Source organism: Amborella trichopoda, chromosome 4 (genome assembly GCF_054954075.1).
Source record: "Amborella trichopoda isolate Santa Cruz 75 chromosome 4, AtrichopodaSantaCruz75HAP2 v2.0, whole genome shotgun sequence".
Lineage (NCBI taxonomy): Eukaryota > Viridiplantae > Streptophyta > Magnoliopsida > Amborellales > Amborellaceae > Amborella > Amborella trichopoda.
In genome coordinates this window covers 54,662,344-54,677,403 of record NC_142339.1, presented here as the reverse complement: position 1 = coordinate 54,677,403, position 15,060 = coordinate 54,662,344, and the positions used below count along the sequence as shown (strand labels likewise).

General features: G+C 36.0%; 1 protein-coding gene across 3 annotated transcripts in view; it reads left to right on the top strand.

The window, feature by feature from the left end:
- Positions 1-15,060, top strand: part of LOC18422112 (DNA ligase (DUF630 and DUF632)) — a 31,433-nt gene that overhangs the window by 12,146 nt on the left and 4,227 nt on the right. The window contains exons 1-4 of one of the 3 annotated variants that reach the window (XM_088865738.1): positions 8,139-8,276; positions 8,831-8,928; positions 11,670-11,893; positions 12,735-12,953. In XM_088865738.1, the coding sequence (XP_088721864.1) occupies positions 8,899-8,928; positions 11,670-11,893; positions 12,735-12,953 (473 nt within the window). In that variant the 5' untranslated portion in view covers positions 8,139-8,276; positions 8,831-8,898. Of the gene's footprint in view, positions 1-8,100; positions 8,277-8,830; positions 8,929-11,669; positions 11,894-12,734; positions 12,954-15,060 lie in introns of those variants that run through there. The other 2 variants (XR_016054874.1, XM_006826925.4) reach the window with 2 other exon arrangements.

The following is a 15,060-nucleotide window of genomic DNA, read 5'->3' as shown; positions in this document are numbered from 1 at the left end:
ATCATTAAAACAAGTTAACTTCATCTAAACAAAAAAAAAAAAGAAACCTCTTATTCTTTCTTACACGCATGAAAATCCCATAAACCCCTCTTCTCTCTTTATCTACAAACAATGTAGGAAAAATCCAACCGGAATGGTTAACCGAACATGGGGCTGGAAGCGGTTCAACCTGCCTAATCGGGCAAGTCCCAGGCGGTCAAAAAATAATAAAATACAAAAACATATCTAATAATATATTAAAATTATATTTAAAGCATGAATAAATAAAGCACATCCAAATGAAGTTGGAAATTAATGGGAAAAAAATGGATTTTAAAGAATTGATTTGTGCCTAGGGGTATTTTTGAAATTTTTCAAAAAGATAAAGAAAATGTAAAAATAAGTATTAATGGTCAAAACAATTCCCAATCTTTCCAAAATAATGGAAAACATTAAAAAATACATTACAAACTAAATCCCTTAAATTTTTTGGAATTTTATATAATTTTTTTTGAAATACTCAAACTGGGCAAAATCAGAACCGGCGTCGGTTCTGATATAACTGGGTCTAATCGGGTGGTTAGAATTTGAACCGCCCAATTTTTCCTACACTGATCTACGATGCTTCTCTCTCTCTTCACCTGCGTAACCTTTCCTTTTCTTTCTTCTATCAACAAAGCTCTCTCTTCCCTTGCCCACCCTCGCCCTCTCTAGAAAGCTACCAATTTCATAAACCCCTTCTCTCCACCGAAACCTAGATTTAAAAACAGGTCTTCAAGACCAAAAAAAGACTGACAAATTGCCCTTTCTTTTCTCCCTTTTATTTCTGTCTCCAAAGAGTGCTTTCTCTTTTCCCTTCCTGCCCTTTCCCTCTCAACAAATCCCAATTCTTACTCTTCCTCGACACCCATATCCAAAAACAGAGTTCCAAGATCCACAAATATACATATAAAATAAAAACGAACAAACCTTTCTCTTCTTCTCTCTTCTCTGACAATCCTCGCCCTTCTTCTCTCCTTCACCAAAGCTCTTTCCCTTCTCGGCTTGCCTTCTCTCTCTGAAAACAATGAATATCTCCTTTATCAATCTCTCTCCCCCAAAAAAGGGTTGTTGTTTTTGATCTTGGCATTGATATTTGGCTTTGTAAAGATTTGATTTGGGTGGAGGTATTGATTTTACCACAAAAGATGGTGAGGGAGAGAAAGAGGAAGATTTTAACTGGGAAGAGAGAAGATGACAATAAGGTAAAATAGCTGATAACCTTGAAAACCATTTTTTAGTCATAAAGTCAACTGATCATGAAATTTTTGACTTGTTAAGATGAAAAGTCCATAGATCTTATACACCTCAACAAAGTGTATTGAGAATTTACATGATCATCTCCCTAACTTGAAACACTTTGGTCTTTAAAATTTATGATTAATTAATGAATATATTGTACTTTCATTACTCAACAGTGATGGATATCTAGAAACTCTACTTAACATAGGAATGCATGCCTAGAAACTCTACTTAACATCATTCTTATAGTCCAGAGCCCAACATAAGTGTCTTGTTTTTTTAAAATTCATTATTAGTAAATCAAATAGTTTTACTTTCTCTGTTCAATCTGCAAACTCTAGTAAAACTCAACTCTAGTAATTAAGGAACTAGTTTGGGGCACTCGATGACCTTGATTTCAAAACTTGTGGTGAACCGTGATTAAGGGCACTCAATGCATCAACTCCAATAAGGCAGTTGAGGATCTCGATTCCAATACTAGTGGAATCTTGGCTAAGCGTCCTCAATATATTGCTTCCAATACTAAGAGATTCTTGGATAAGGATATTCTAGAACCTTGACCTTTTGGCCTTGTAAAATTCTTTCCTTGTTAATTACTTGCACTTTAGGAATCTTGATTCTTATGATATGCATTGTACGGATGGTGCTTCCTAACATATGGAGCGTTTATCATCTCGCAATTCCATGCTTCTAATTCCTAAAACACTCTCGGAAAACTTCCACTTCCAACAACAATGTTTGTAACTCTTTGGTTCAATTAGGATTCTAAAAAACAAGTAATATTTAATTACGAAAGAAAAACCCTAATACTACCTCTATTTATAATAAAAGGCCTTGCTTGGAACCGTAGAAATCTTCATTCTACTTGAAAAAATCATGATTAAAACAAAATTTTAATGCACTTCCACCCTTTATAGAATAACTGATTCCATAAAGACTCTTAAATACTTCCCTAAAGAGCCCTTAAAATCGTAAAAATTAGAAAAAAGCGTAAAATCCTTAAAATAACGGAAAAACCCTAAAGACAAACCCAATAAATCCCAAAAAGTTCGTCCATAAGATGTAATAGAAAAAAACTCAGAAATAAGAGTTTCTATCCTGCATCAGAGTCCCTTGTTGGAGAAACCTTGTCATCAAGTTTTGAATTGTGCCAAGATTAATTTTGCACCACAACCACCACCTTCTTCAACCTCCTCCTTTGTTGGGTCTAAGATTATTCGTGATAGGAAGACGTCCTGAAGAAATACATCTTGAATTCTTGATATGTGTGTTGAAAAATTGTCACAAATATATCAAATCTGGCTTTCCCAGAACTCGCAATTGGTAATACCAAGGCAGTGGGTTTGGACATTGTTGAGCTTTGGACCTCAATCCAACGAGTATCAATAATAGTGATTTTGAGCTACGATTGAAAAGTTACCTCCCTTGACAGTACAATCCTCAAAATCAGCTCACATGTTAATTGAATCTTCCTAACCTCAATTATTCGGTTTTCTCGTGGTGTCTCCAATTCTTTTTCCTTGCTATCTTTAGCCTCCTTAACGACTACTTCCTTTCATTGAATCTAGGGCCTTGATTATTGGGTTAAGGATCTTCCACGGTTCCTCTACACCGCTCTGATTCGAATGCATTAAAACCCATAGAATTCTCCTTTGCAACTTTAAGAGCCCTAACCAAGTGTGCAAGCCCATCAACGTCATATTCACCACACCTAATTGAACACTTTGTATGCAAAAAGTCTGTGGCCCTTGACATGACACAAAAATTATTGCCCAAGACTTCCACAACAAACATGAGGTTTCCTCGTTTTCCTTGCCATCACCATGGCCATGTCGTCAACTAGGTTTTCCTTTTTCACCTCGCCATCTAGGGTTTCTTCATCCTTTTCAAGATTCTAATAAGTCCTCACCATCTGTAAGAGAAAGGATCCAATTTCCTGAGCTTCTTCCAAAGACTTCATAAAAAGCTGGATGACCTCCACGATCTCAATTTTCATCATTGATCTATCCAACTATGGGATCAAAGAGGGGTGATTTAAACTGAAATTGGAGGTCATACCTGCAATCAAAGTTTCCTTAAGTAGCTTCGAGTCAAAGACCTTCTTCCTTATAAAAAATGTGTTAAGTAGGTATTCATCATGAGAAATATCTTTGTTTCTCCCTTGGCTGTGAAGCAAAGCTTCATCATTTCCATGGCTACAGAAAGAATCCTCATCCAAGGAGTCAAATCCATATGATTCATATCTAACTTTTGTCTTAAACAACTAAACATCGATCAAAGCAGGGTTGGATGCACCTTGTGCGTCAAATCTATGAACCTCCCGTGATTCGAACATTGTTTGTGTATTTCAAACATTGGTTCCTCAATTCTCCTTTTCAGATCATTGAATTCCTCCCAAGCATTGTTTTAAAAAGCGGACCGCCCAGCGCCTGGGCAGCCGCCTAGGCGGTCCAGAAGGCCTGGTTTAGGCGGCCAAACTAGACGGATATCCCTGGGCACCCGCCTAGGCGCCAAGGAACCTGCCTAGGCGCCTGTGCCTGCGCCCCGCCCAGGGACAGAAATGTTGCTCCTTGAGGGTTTTTTGGGTCATTATTTTTAATATTAAAATGGAAAAATTGTGGGTTTTAGGTTCATTTGAAACCTAAAACCCATTAGAGGCTATTTTAGAGAGAGAAAACCCAAAAAAAAAAAAAATTCTATTGGGCGACCGCCTAGGCGCTGGGCGGCTTGGCCCCCCCCATCGCCTAGGTGCCACCTAGCGCTTTTTGAAACACTGCTTCCAAGTATACTTTGTTTCCACTAGGCCATGTACTTGACCTCCTCTAGCGGCCATCATGCAAACTTGCAGCAGATCATCATGAACTTTGGTAACATGCTTGTTCTGATTCCAAATAATGCCATCGAGAATTTAAAGAATGAAATCAAAGAATTGAAAATAATGGTGGGTGCTTATAAGGCAAGCTTCTTATGTCTCTGGTTTAACTAGGACTCTCAAAACAAATGATATTCAACTCTGGAATAAAAACCCTAATATAATCCCTGTTTATAATAGCATACCTTACTTAGAACCTAAGAAAAATTCTAATTGAAAAAGAAGCCCTAATTAAAACAAAATTTGTAATGACACTTTTACCTTGATAAAATAACTAATTCCATAAGGACTTTGACTACTCTTCCAAACACCCCCTAATATTCTAAAAAAATTTAAAGAACTCCTAAAATCCTTAGAAAAATTGGAAAAACCATAAAAATAAACTTGAAAAATCCCAAACATACATCCCTAAAATTTAATATAAAATAAAAAACATGATGCATCCTATCCGGCATCAATAGATATTTGGAAGATCTTGGAGAAGAGATTTGAATCATCTAGAACATACATATGGATGGAAACTTATGCTCCATTGGACCTCCTGCATCAGTTTTGTGTTTTGGTTGTTATTTGTTATTGGTGGATTGTTAATCCTTGGATGAATACTGTACATTCAATTTTCTGGACCACTCATTCATTTTTCCTAATAACTCTTTTGCGTTTCTATTTAAGAATTAATGAAGCATAAGCATGTCTATGATATGTCGAGTAAATGTGAGATTCCTATTTGTTGGCCCTCAATTAAAATTTCAGTTATGGGTGGCCTGTATCAGTTCAGATGAGGGTCAATCATCACTGCATACATGACAGGACTTGGGCTCCTACCATTGAAAATGTGTGAGTGATCTTATTGCACCACTGTTTAAAACCTTTTTGAGTTGACTTAGACACACTCAAGTTACTCTGGTCTGGCAGGGTGCCAGGTCACATTGAAATTCCTTAGGAGCTGGCTGAGGCTTGCCGGTTCCTGAGTTACGATGTTATTCTTTCATAGATTTGTATGAGTCTTGTTGAGACCTGACCAAATCAGACTGGCTAACTCAGGCTCGGGCGCTGCCCTGCTCTATGTCTAAGTTCAAGTTTTTGGCTGCTGAGCTATTAGTTGAAGGAGCGAAACATTTTTAACTCAGACATTCACTTTTGGACTTTTTGGTCAGCCCAAATTTGTCCCAAAACGAACAAAGGAAAAGAAAAAAGGCTATCCTTCGCCCAAATTTGTAAAGCACACCATGAAGAGCAATGTACTACAAAATGTGAGGGATCCAATTAGATACTCTAGGGGCAACCCTTCTCAAATTTCTGAGCTATGGTTTCCTGCCTAGAAATAGTTCTTTAGCCATTCCTGTTTTGGTTTGGTAAGAGACAATGAGAATAGGGTTTTTGTAGTGGTAGCGAAATCCAGGATAATTCATTCCAAAATCGCCACTCTTGAAATTCTGTCTCAATTGAAAATGCTGTAAATGTTTTATTGCTGAGGCCCCTCAACTCACCTTGTTGACAGTTTCAAACCGAGAACTGTCCCCCGTGAAGTTGACTTAAGATCTCTCTGTCTGTGGGAACCAGATAATCATCATGCGATATCAACATCGTCCAGAAATACCCTAATAGATGAGTATTTTTTTTAAGTATGGTTAGAAATAAATGTAAACTACGAACTGAAAGACCCTTGAGCATGTTTGATGCCTGGACCTATCCTCTAAGTTGAAGAAGTATGGGTCAAAATAAATTTAAAACATAAACAATACTCCATAAGAAAATTTAAGCGACAAATAGTAATTCCTTTTGCATATTTTTAATTGACTGGAACTACCTTCTAGGTTCAACCTAATGTCGAATGGACCAACCATGTGTTATCCTCCCTTAAAAAAATAAAAAAGTGGTCAAGCCAAGGAGGTTTTATTCGTGTTATACACACACACACACATACGTACACGTACATGGACATATATATATACAGACACATGCACATACACACACCAGGATTATCTAGGAAAGTTTCATGATTGGATTGGAATGTCCAAAAGTACCCAGAGAGGACATGAGCAAGCCTCGGGAAAGCACTATAAGTGTAAGATACCAGTACCCTCATAATTATCAAATCATGTAGATCTCTCTAAGGTGCTACTTCCACAATCAATGACTTGTCTTTTTTTTGTTGGATATTGACATATGACATATTAAACTGTCAGTGCTAGCTGCATGCTAATAGTTATAAGTAAAGGGCATTCCACTAAAACGATGCATGCATATTGCTCACTGATGATTCAGTGCACCAACCATATGGAAGGACATGGCTATGCATGCAATGACTAGCACCTGGGTTATCTGTGCTGGTACTGAATCATCAGTGAGCAATATGTATGCATCGTTTTAGTGGAATGCCTTTTACTTATAATTATAACCATGCAGCTAGCACTGATAGTTTAATATGTCATATGTCAAGTCTGAGAGTAAAGCCAAATTTGGGTGTTCAGGGTTGAATTGATTTTCCATTGGTCATTGTAGATCACTTGTATGTTGGCTAGTGGCAAGCTTGTCCATATTCGAGTGGCTATAAATGGATGGCGCTTTCCACTTGCTACCAATACCCCATCCTATCTTCTATTGGTTCCCCTACATGTGCAAACAACTTAATGTTCAGTTTGTGGTGTGACTCACCTATTTATTTCCCTAATATTTGCTCTATCATCGTTGTCTTGGGGTATGCTTGCTCGTGGTGATTGTGTCTCAATGTTACATGTGAACGCTTCTCTATCTTCTGCTGTCCCCCACTGGCTCTTTCAGTTGATTGATCCCATCTAAATCATCCCTTGTGATTAAAATATCATCTAGAATTACCATCAGAACAACAATCCTAACATCTAAATCATCCCTTGTGATCTACAATTGCTGTCATCTACAATTACCACCAGATCAATACCATAGTTAGCGATATATGTGACTCTGTCAATACCATAGTTAGCGATATATGTGACAGCAAACTATCAGCAAACATGAAAAATGTTACCGACTTAGTTTTGGTGCCACAAAAAAGGAAAAGAAAAAAAGAAGAAGAAAAACCAAGTAAAAAATGGCCAAAACAATTTATGCTACTTACTACCATGAAATCACTGAGGAAAAGAACGTGATTCAGTGGGGTTTGGCTAAAAAAAATGGAGCAAGAACAATGCGGATATATAACTTCGTGTAAAACAAATAAACATCTTAGTTTGCATTTGAATTAATTAAATAGGATCTGCTATCAGTATGTTGTTGCTACTCAATAATAGCTATACCCAGTATTAAGCCGCTACACAGAAAAAACAAGAAGGAAGATAAATTTAAGACAATTTGTAAGAGTGCTGTTTAAGTGCTTTCTCAAAAAATATAATATGGAAGTATTTTATTTTCTTCAAAAAAGTGAGTCTTTTGAAGTTCAAGCGTCTTAAAACTGTTTTTGAAAATTGAAGTCCTTTTGGAGAAACATGTGTTTTAAATGGAATAACAATAACTTTTTTTATCTTTTTTTTTTACTAATGGAGTAAGAATAACTATGGTAAAATACTATAGGAATTGTGTCTCCGAATCTCTCAAGCTGGTAAGCCTAATAATATTTTGCAACCATAATATCCTGAGTAATATAAATTTAAAGATGTAAACTTAATAAGAAATTTATGTTCATTATTTAAACCAAAAGTATGTTAGCTCTTATTGCCACAGTACACCTTTACTTTGCCTTCCTTTGCTCTTGAAAGCAGGGATTTGTGAAACCTTGATTAATAATCTTATTGTACCTTGCAATATAAATGTAGATTTCCAGATTAATTTTATGAATGGTTTTAGGGCAGAAGCTTATATATCACTGAAACTTATACATCATTAGCTTCCTAGACTGGTTGTAGACTTTTCGTGATGACATTTGCCTACTAATTGATATAGACAGAGTTTTGGTGTGGACTGTTATCTTTAAATCATGCAAATTCTTGCAGGACACATTGATCATTCTGCACGAGTTATGCGTGTGATAACGTGGAATAGGTCATTCAAAGGTCCACAAAACCCTGAAGATGGAAAGGAAGATCTAGAGGCGGATGAGTGGGAAACTCATGCAACGATATTGGACAAGTTGCTAGCATGGGAGAAAAAGCTATTTGATGAAGTAAAGGTATGCTAGAGTTGTTTATTAAATGCATTTATATATCCAAAACAGTTGATGACTCTAGCCTATGTTGAGGCTGTAGGATGGTCACCTTTTTCTCTACTATTTTTATGAAGTTTAATGTTGGATAATTTGGATAATTCCTGTGATTTTTATTTTGGAATATTAGTTATTTCTTTCTTTTGTGATACTGTGTGCAAATTGATTTCGTAAAAGAAATGCTTTCACAAGTTGGCAATGCTTCTTTTATGATTGCTTTCTATCTATTGGCTTTATTTCCTGCTTCAGTATGAATATTATTGTTTTGATGTTTGAATGTGTTGAAGCTGAATAATACTTTCTTGAATGATTTTAATGTAAGGATCCTACTTGAAGGGAATTTTTATTTTTTATTTTTAAAAAAGACATGTATTTTGTGAGAGGCAGGGGGAGGGGGAGGGGTAGTGGGGTGGAGGGGTAGTGGGGTGGAGAGGTTGCAGGTTGGGGACATACGGCTTTTAAGAGCTTTTCCGAATTAAGAAGAGGTGGTTTCCAAGGCTAATTGATGCTATCTTTTCCAGTTTGATATCTGGTAGTTCATTGGACAACAGAAGAGGAAGTTGGTGATATTTCTTACCAACACTAAAGAATGTGGGAGGTTGCAGTTCCGATGTTGGAGGTAGATGACATGTTACCCATGTAATGATGAGGGCCTGCTTGAATTATGCATAGTTGGTAACTTGAGTCGGTGACATTTGTAATCGTTAAAAGTTTAATATGAGGAAATATGTATAAATTGTATGTACAATATGATGCATATCTAATGGAGTAAAGTGAAACTTTTCTTTATGAGTAAGAAGGAACTAAAGTTCCGTTTTTTTTTTTTTAAAACAAGTCCTATGCTGCATTAGGGGGATTACTGGATGAAATGAATAATGCTTGTATGCATGTGAACATTATATTTTTGGCTCTTCCTCAAGTTATATCTTTTGAGAATATCTGACGTTATATTAAAGCATATATATGATTACAACATCCCACGAAACATGGGTGTCCCCGGCCGACAGATCTGGTGCTCAGTACAAAATTGAATTTTGTTTTAGACAATTCAATGGGTTTGCCTGCACATTTAAATTTCTTTACTATACCTTCCTAAATTGCTTTAGGATGCCTGCAAAAGCCTGCACTGGTTTTGCCTTGCTTATTATCTTCAGTGGACATTTGTTCCTGTACAAATTGCTAGTTTGTTTTGATATGTTCTGTGCAATATGCAATCATGGGAAACTAGATTTTCAGATAGATGTGTGGCACACTCTACAGTGCAATATTATGGAATCAAACTTCTCTTTCATATGAAAGGAGATGGTGCCCGAGTAATTTCTGCTGCTTTGGCCATCTTCAATATATGCTAAGCTTCTACACTTGACTTTGACATCATGCTCATACTTGTTCCATGTTATGAATTCTTGTCCAAAAAATATATAGTTTTAAATAAGGAATCAGCTCATCATACAAACAAATTAGTATCATGACTAGAGGGATAGTGGCTGTTATTTACCAGTGATATAATTAGAATTCCATTAAATATGGCTAGATAGCTATACACATGTTCCCATTCTATGGTCAAGACTGATGACAATCCCTAGATCTAACCATTGGATACTGCCTGAACTGGGTGCCATTAAACTCTATTTTGATGGCTGCTCTTTCGGTCACCCGGGACCAGCTGGTGTTGGAGGTATCTTCAGAAATAGCTTCTGTAATGTTACTGCTCGACTCAGGCCTCCTGATCTGAATCACAAAGTCCTCAGTCAGCTGAGGCACAGGCTCTACTGGGTCACTGTTTGATAGATAGGGAACCTGACATCCAGTAGACGGGGATTCTAAGAATTTCATAAATTGGGCAAAGGATCATCCCCCTGCCCCTAGCTAGTGGAACCAGTTTTGGCCGTGTCTTCAATATTTGCCGTTCACTGCGTGTGTGATGAGAGGCTAATGCAGCTGCAGATGCCCTTTACAAAAGATGGTGTCTCTGGAAACAGTTTTGTGATTACTGCTCGTCAATCCTAATGAGGAAGTTTTGTATCCTTCCTGTACATGCCACATATACTCTGTCCACTATTTTGGCCATTCACCATTACATCTAGTCTGTACATTTTTTATGGGGCAATGATTTCATGCAACCGTTGCATAGTAATATGATGCAACAACCTTAAAAAACCATTTTATGGCCATTTGTTTGATCCAAAATTCGAAATATATGCTCTTTTCATTCTAATGAACAATCACAAAAAGAAGAAAAAATTGAAAACGCACCCTAGAAAGTATTTTTTTAGCCCAATTAACATAGGCCGTTTATTTTGGTGAGATGCTTAGAGCTAGGCTTTAGAAGGATTTTTTCATTTCCAATTTTTTTTGATGGCTTTATTATCATTAGATGAACAATGTTAAAAAAAGAAAAAATGATTTTGAATTTATAAAGGCTAAGATCTTGAAATTCACAAAATGAATGGTCTAGATTCGTTTTTGGAGGGGACCCATTTTGACCATATCTAGGGTTCAAATTGAACTTTTTTTGTTTTGGGGATTGATTATTGAGATGAAGAGAGTGTGTGCAAAATTTGAGGTCATACAAATGCCACAGCCATGGTTTTCTAGAAGTGTTGTTGCATTAAACTATGATACAACCGTTGCATTGGATCATTGCTCCTTTTTATATTTTAGTACGGAGTCAGTTTCTTCAAAACTTGATGGCTAGAAGTTTCTATTGCCGTATGTAACTTGTAAATTTTTTTTGAGGCAATGTAAACAGTTTGATCACCGTTTTGAAACTTTTGCCGAAAAATTCCTCAATGACCTGCTAATAGTGCCTTTAGAAAGGAAACTTGGAAAACTACCAAAAGTGACTTGCCTACTGGTTCCTTTTGTGTTATCAGAATCAGTTGTTCACATGGGAACCAGCTGGTTCAATCTGTATATTGAGTGCCTCTGTACCATGTTTTAAATGATGTTCAATTGGGTATTTTTTTGCATTTTTTTATTTTTTTTTGTTGACAGACTGGTTCCCTTACTGATTCTCATTACCTTCTATAATCCTGAAGGTTGGCCTGGTCTTTAGAGCTTGCAACATTTAGATTGGTGGCTTTGTTACCTACTATTGATTGCTTGACCAATAGATTTGTTGTGTACTTGTGTGCCTCAAATCTGCCCTTTCCTTTTGTGAACTTCTACCCAAAAAACTATTTCTCTTCAATTTGGAAGATGTAATGTTACATGAGCTCATACTCCCAAAATTTGTGGTCTTCTGTACTATTGTTTAAATCTTGTTTATTTGCCAAGTATAAGCCATGAGTTGTAATGTTTATCATGTGGTTACCACCCCAAGCCACACTTAATGGATTCTGTAATCATGGTGGACAGGCTGGTGAGCTTATGAAGAAAGAGTATCAGAGGAAGACAGCTTTGTTAAATAAGCAAAAGAGAAGAGGTGTCAGCTCTGAAGCCCTTGAGAAAACTAAAGCTGCGGTAAAATATCTGCATACAAGATACATAGTTGACATCCAAGCCATGGATTCCACTGCATCAGAGATATGCCGGCTACGTGATGAGCAACTTTACCCAAAACTTGTGGAACTTGTTGATGGGTATGTTTAGTGGGTGAAATAGAACTTATTTTACTCTGTCTATATCTTGGAATACAGTCGAATTTGTTTGATATGTGTATATACCTTGCAGCAAATTTACTTCACATATTTTATAGTTTTCTATGTTCATTATAGAAATCTGCATCACGATTTATCTTGATATGTTTACTCTTTCTTGGGCAATTGTTGAAATTGTCACTTTTCTCTGAATAGTAAAAGTTAAGGTTTGTTTTCCTCTGATATGACAATCTTGGTTTGATGTTAACCATGAGCAGCACTTAGAAAACCCTGCTCTATTGCATTCATTTCTTTCTCCTATAAATTCATTGCCTCGCTGTGGAAGTTCTCTTTCCATTGACATTCTGGAGGAGTTCTCCATGATGAGTTTGGCTGTGGTATGGAGCTTTGTTAATTCTAACTCATTATAAAATAAAGAAAAAAGTGGCTAGAAAACAGAAGTTGGGCTGGTGTTTGTAATGGAGTGAGTATGATCAATGTCTAAGACAGTCTCCATTTCTCATTTATCTTTCATAAAAACTGTGATGACTATTGTTTAATTTCTTATCAGTTGGTCAACAACTACGGTAAGATTTGGATGTTATCTGTTCTTTGCCCATTTGGGTTATGGCTAAAAATTTGACGATGGTTGTCTTCAGGATAATTATGGGATATAATTTTGGGCTATTTGTGTTTGTGTGGCACATGTCTGGGAAAAGGCTCCGATGATGTGTGGCACATGTGTCTGTATGTGTGTACAATGTATAGATTGATTAGGGTTTCTTTTAAATAGTTGAGTTTTTTATGCTGTATGTGTATTTCTAAAGCATTTGTATGGGAACAGGCTGGCAAAGATGTGGGAGGCCATGTACCAGAATCATGAGAACCAGCTGAAGATTGTGGCTGACCTGCGTTCCCTCGACATCTCCAACGCCCCAAAGGAGACAAGCAAGGAGCACCACAAGCAGACTGGCCAGCTCTGTCAGGCCGCCAAGGACTGGGACAGCCATTTTAAAAATCTTGTCACCCTCCAGAAAAAGTACATTGAGGCCCTCAACAGCTGGTAACCTCTCTCTCTCGCTCTCTTTCTCTCTCGCAAACACAATGCCCATAGGGCAGAGCATTTGTTTAATGGAACCCAAATCAAGATGACTCTCTCTCTTATATATATATATATATATATAGACACACACACACAGACAGTTGCATGACATTGGATTAGAACCGAGGCTCTAAACAATCAAAGGAAAGCGCGCCGTCAAATAGTGTTGAGAAATGTGATTTCAATACTGGAAATCTTTGTGATAGCCTTAAAAAATATTTTCATCTTTATATGTAAAATTTAAAGCTTAAAAAATAGTGTAGATCGAGCAGATCTATGAAAACATGAAAATCTCGACAATTGACGGTCCAAAAATGCATTATAAGATGCATTATTTCCAAAACTTGAAATCCAATGTTTTCTCTTGTCCATGCATCTTGATGTCGAGATGATCAACGTTGCTCATGTCCATGAAAACTTTTTTCATATATATATATATATATATATATGTATATGGAAAATGCTGATATTAGACCACTAGCTCATATGAACATATGAGCTCAACGGCCCAAATTGAATTTAGACCAATTTGACGGTTACGACCTCATTTCGTGTTTGAATTTTAATTGTTTTTCTACGCATCCAAATAATTGGAAATTTAGGTGTCCATTTTTCTCATCAAGGCACACCTATTAAAAATATTTTAAAAATAATTCGCAAAAAATATATTAATCAAAATACCCCCGAAACATTTCAGGGGTGTTTTGATCAATTTATTTATTGCAAACTATTTTTTTGGTAGTTTAATTAGATTCTTCTATTTTTTAAGAATACACGCCTAAAATTTCAAATTATTTGGATTCGTAGAAACAAAATTAAAATTAAAATATGACATGAGATTGTGACTGTCAGATCGGCCCAGATTCAATTTGGGCCGTTGGGCTCATATGTTCATATGAGCTAGTGGGCTAATGTCAGCATTATATATATATATATATATATATATATATATATATATATATATATATATATATATATATATATATATATATATATATATATATATATATATATATATATATATATATATATATATATATATATATATATATATATATATATATATATATATATATATATATATATATATATCTGAGAAGCATCTTCGCAACGCCTATGGGCGAAATGCTAAAATGATTTTGCTCATAGGTTAATCATCGCTCGAAAAAATCTGATGGCATACATTTTTCGATCGCCACGAACCTAGCATGTCTGTGGTCATGTACATACTAGGTCTGTGGTGGTTGAAATTTCACGCGGAACCGCAATGGACAGCATGTCGTCCGTTCAATAAACCGTCATGGATATAGCAAGTCCGTGGCGGTGGAGAAACATTGTAGCACTTAGCCTATAGGTTTTTCCATATATATATATATATATATATACACACACACAGACACACACGTATGTATGGAAAATATTTTGATAGGGCTGCAGTTATATCAAAATAAGTAAAGCCTCATCTCAAAACTCACAAAAAATTGTGGTTTTGGCATCAGAAAACCTTTAAATCGATCATCTCTATCTTGACCATTATGGTTGTGGAAAAGAAAAAAGGATTTTAAGCCCTAAAAATAGAGTATATTGTAACACATTATCTAGACTGTCTATTTCAACCTAAAAACAAGTGTCTACTTATCCGTAAGATCTATGCTACTTTCTGCGCTTCAAATTTCATAGTCAGGGTTGGCCATTGATTTTAGAGCCATCATGTAGATTTCTGATGCCCAAAGTGCTTTTTGGACGAACATCCTAGTGAAAACTGCATTCTTATATATGGAAAAGGTTTATATAAGGTTGCAACCTTAAAATGTAGAATTAAGGATGCACCTCAAAAATCCATTGGAAAAAGTTGTTTCAATGCTGAAAATCTCGATATATATATATATATATATATATATATATATATATGGGAGTGATTTCATACTGCAGTTGTATAGTAATATAATGAAACAATCTTAAAAAACCATGTTAGGGCCATTTGTTTGACCCAAATTTTAAAATATATACTCTTTTCATTCTAATGAACAGTCAAAAAAATAAAAAATTGGAAACACAACCTAGATAG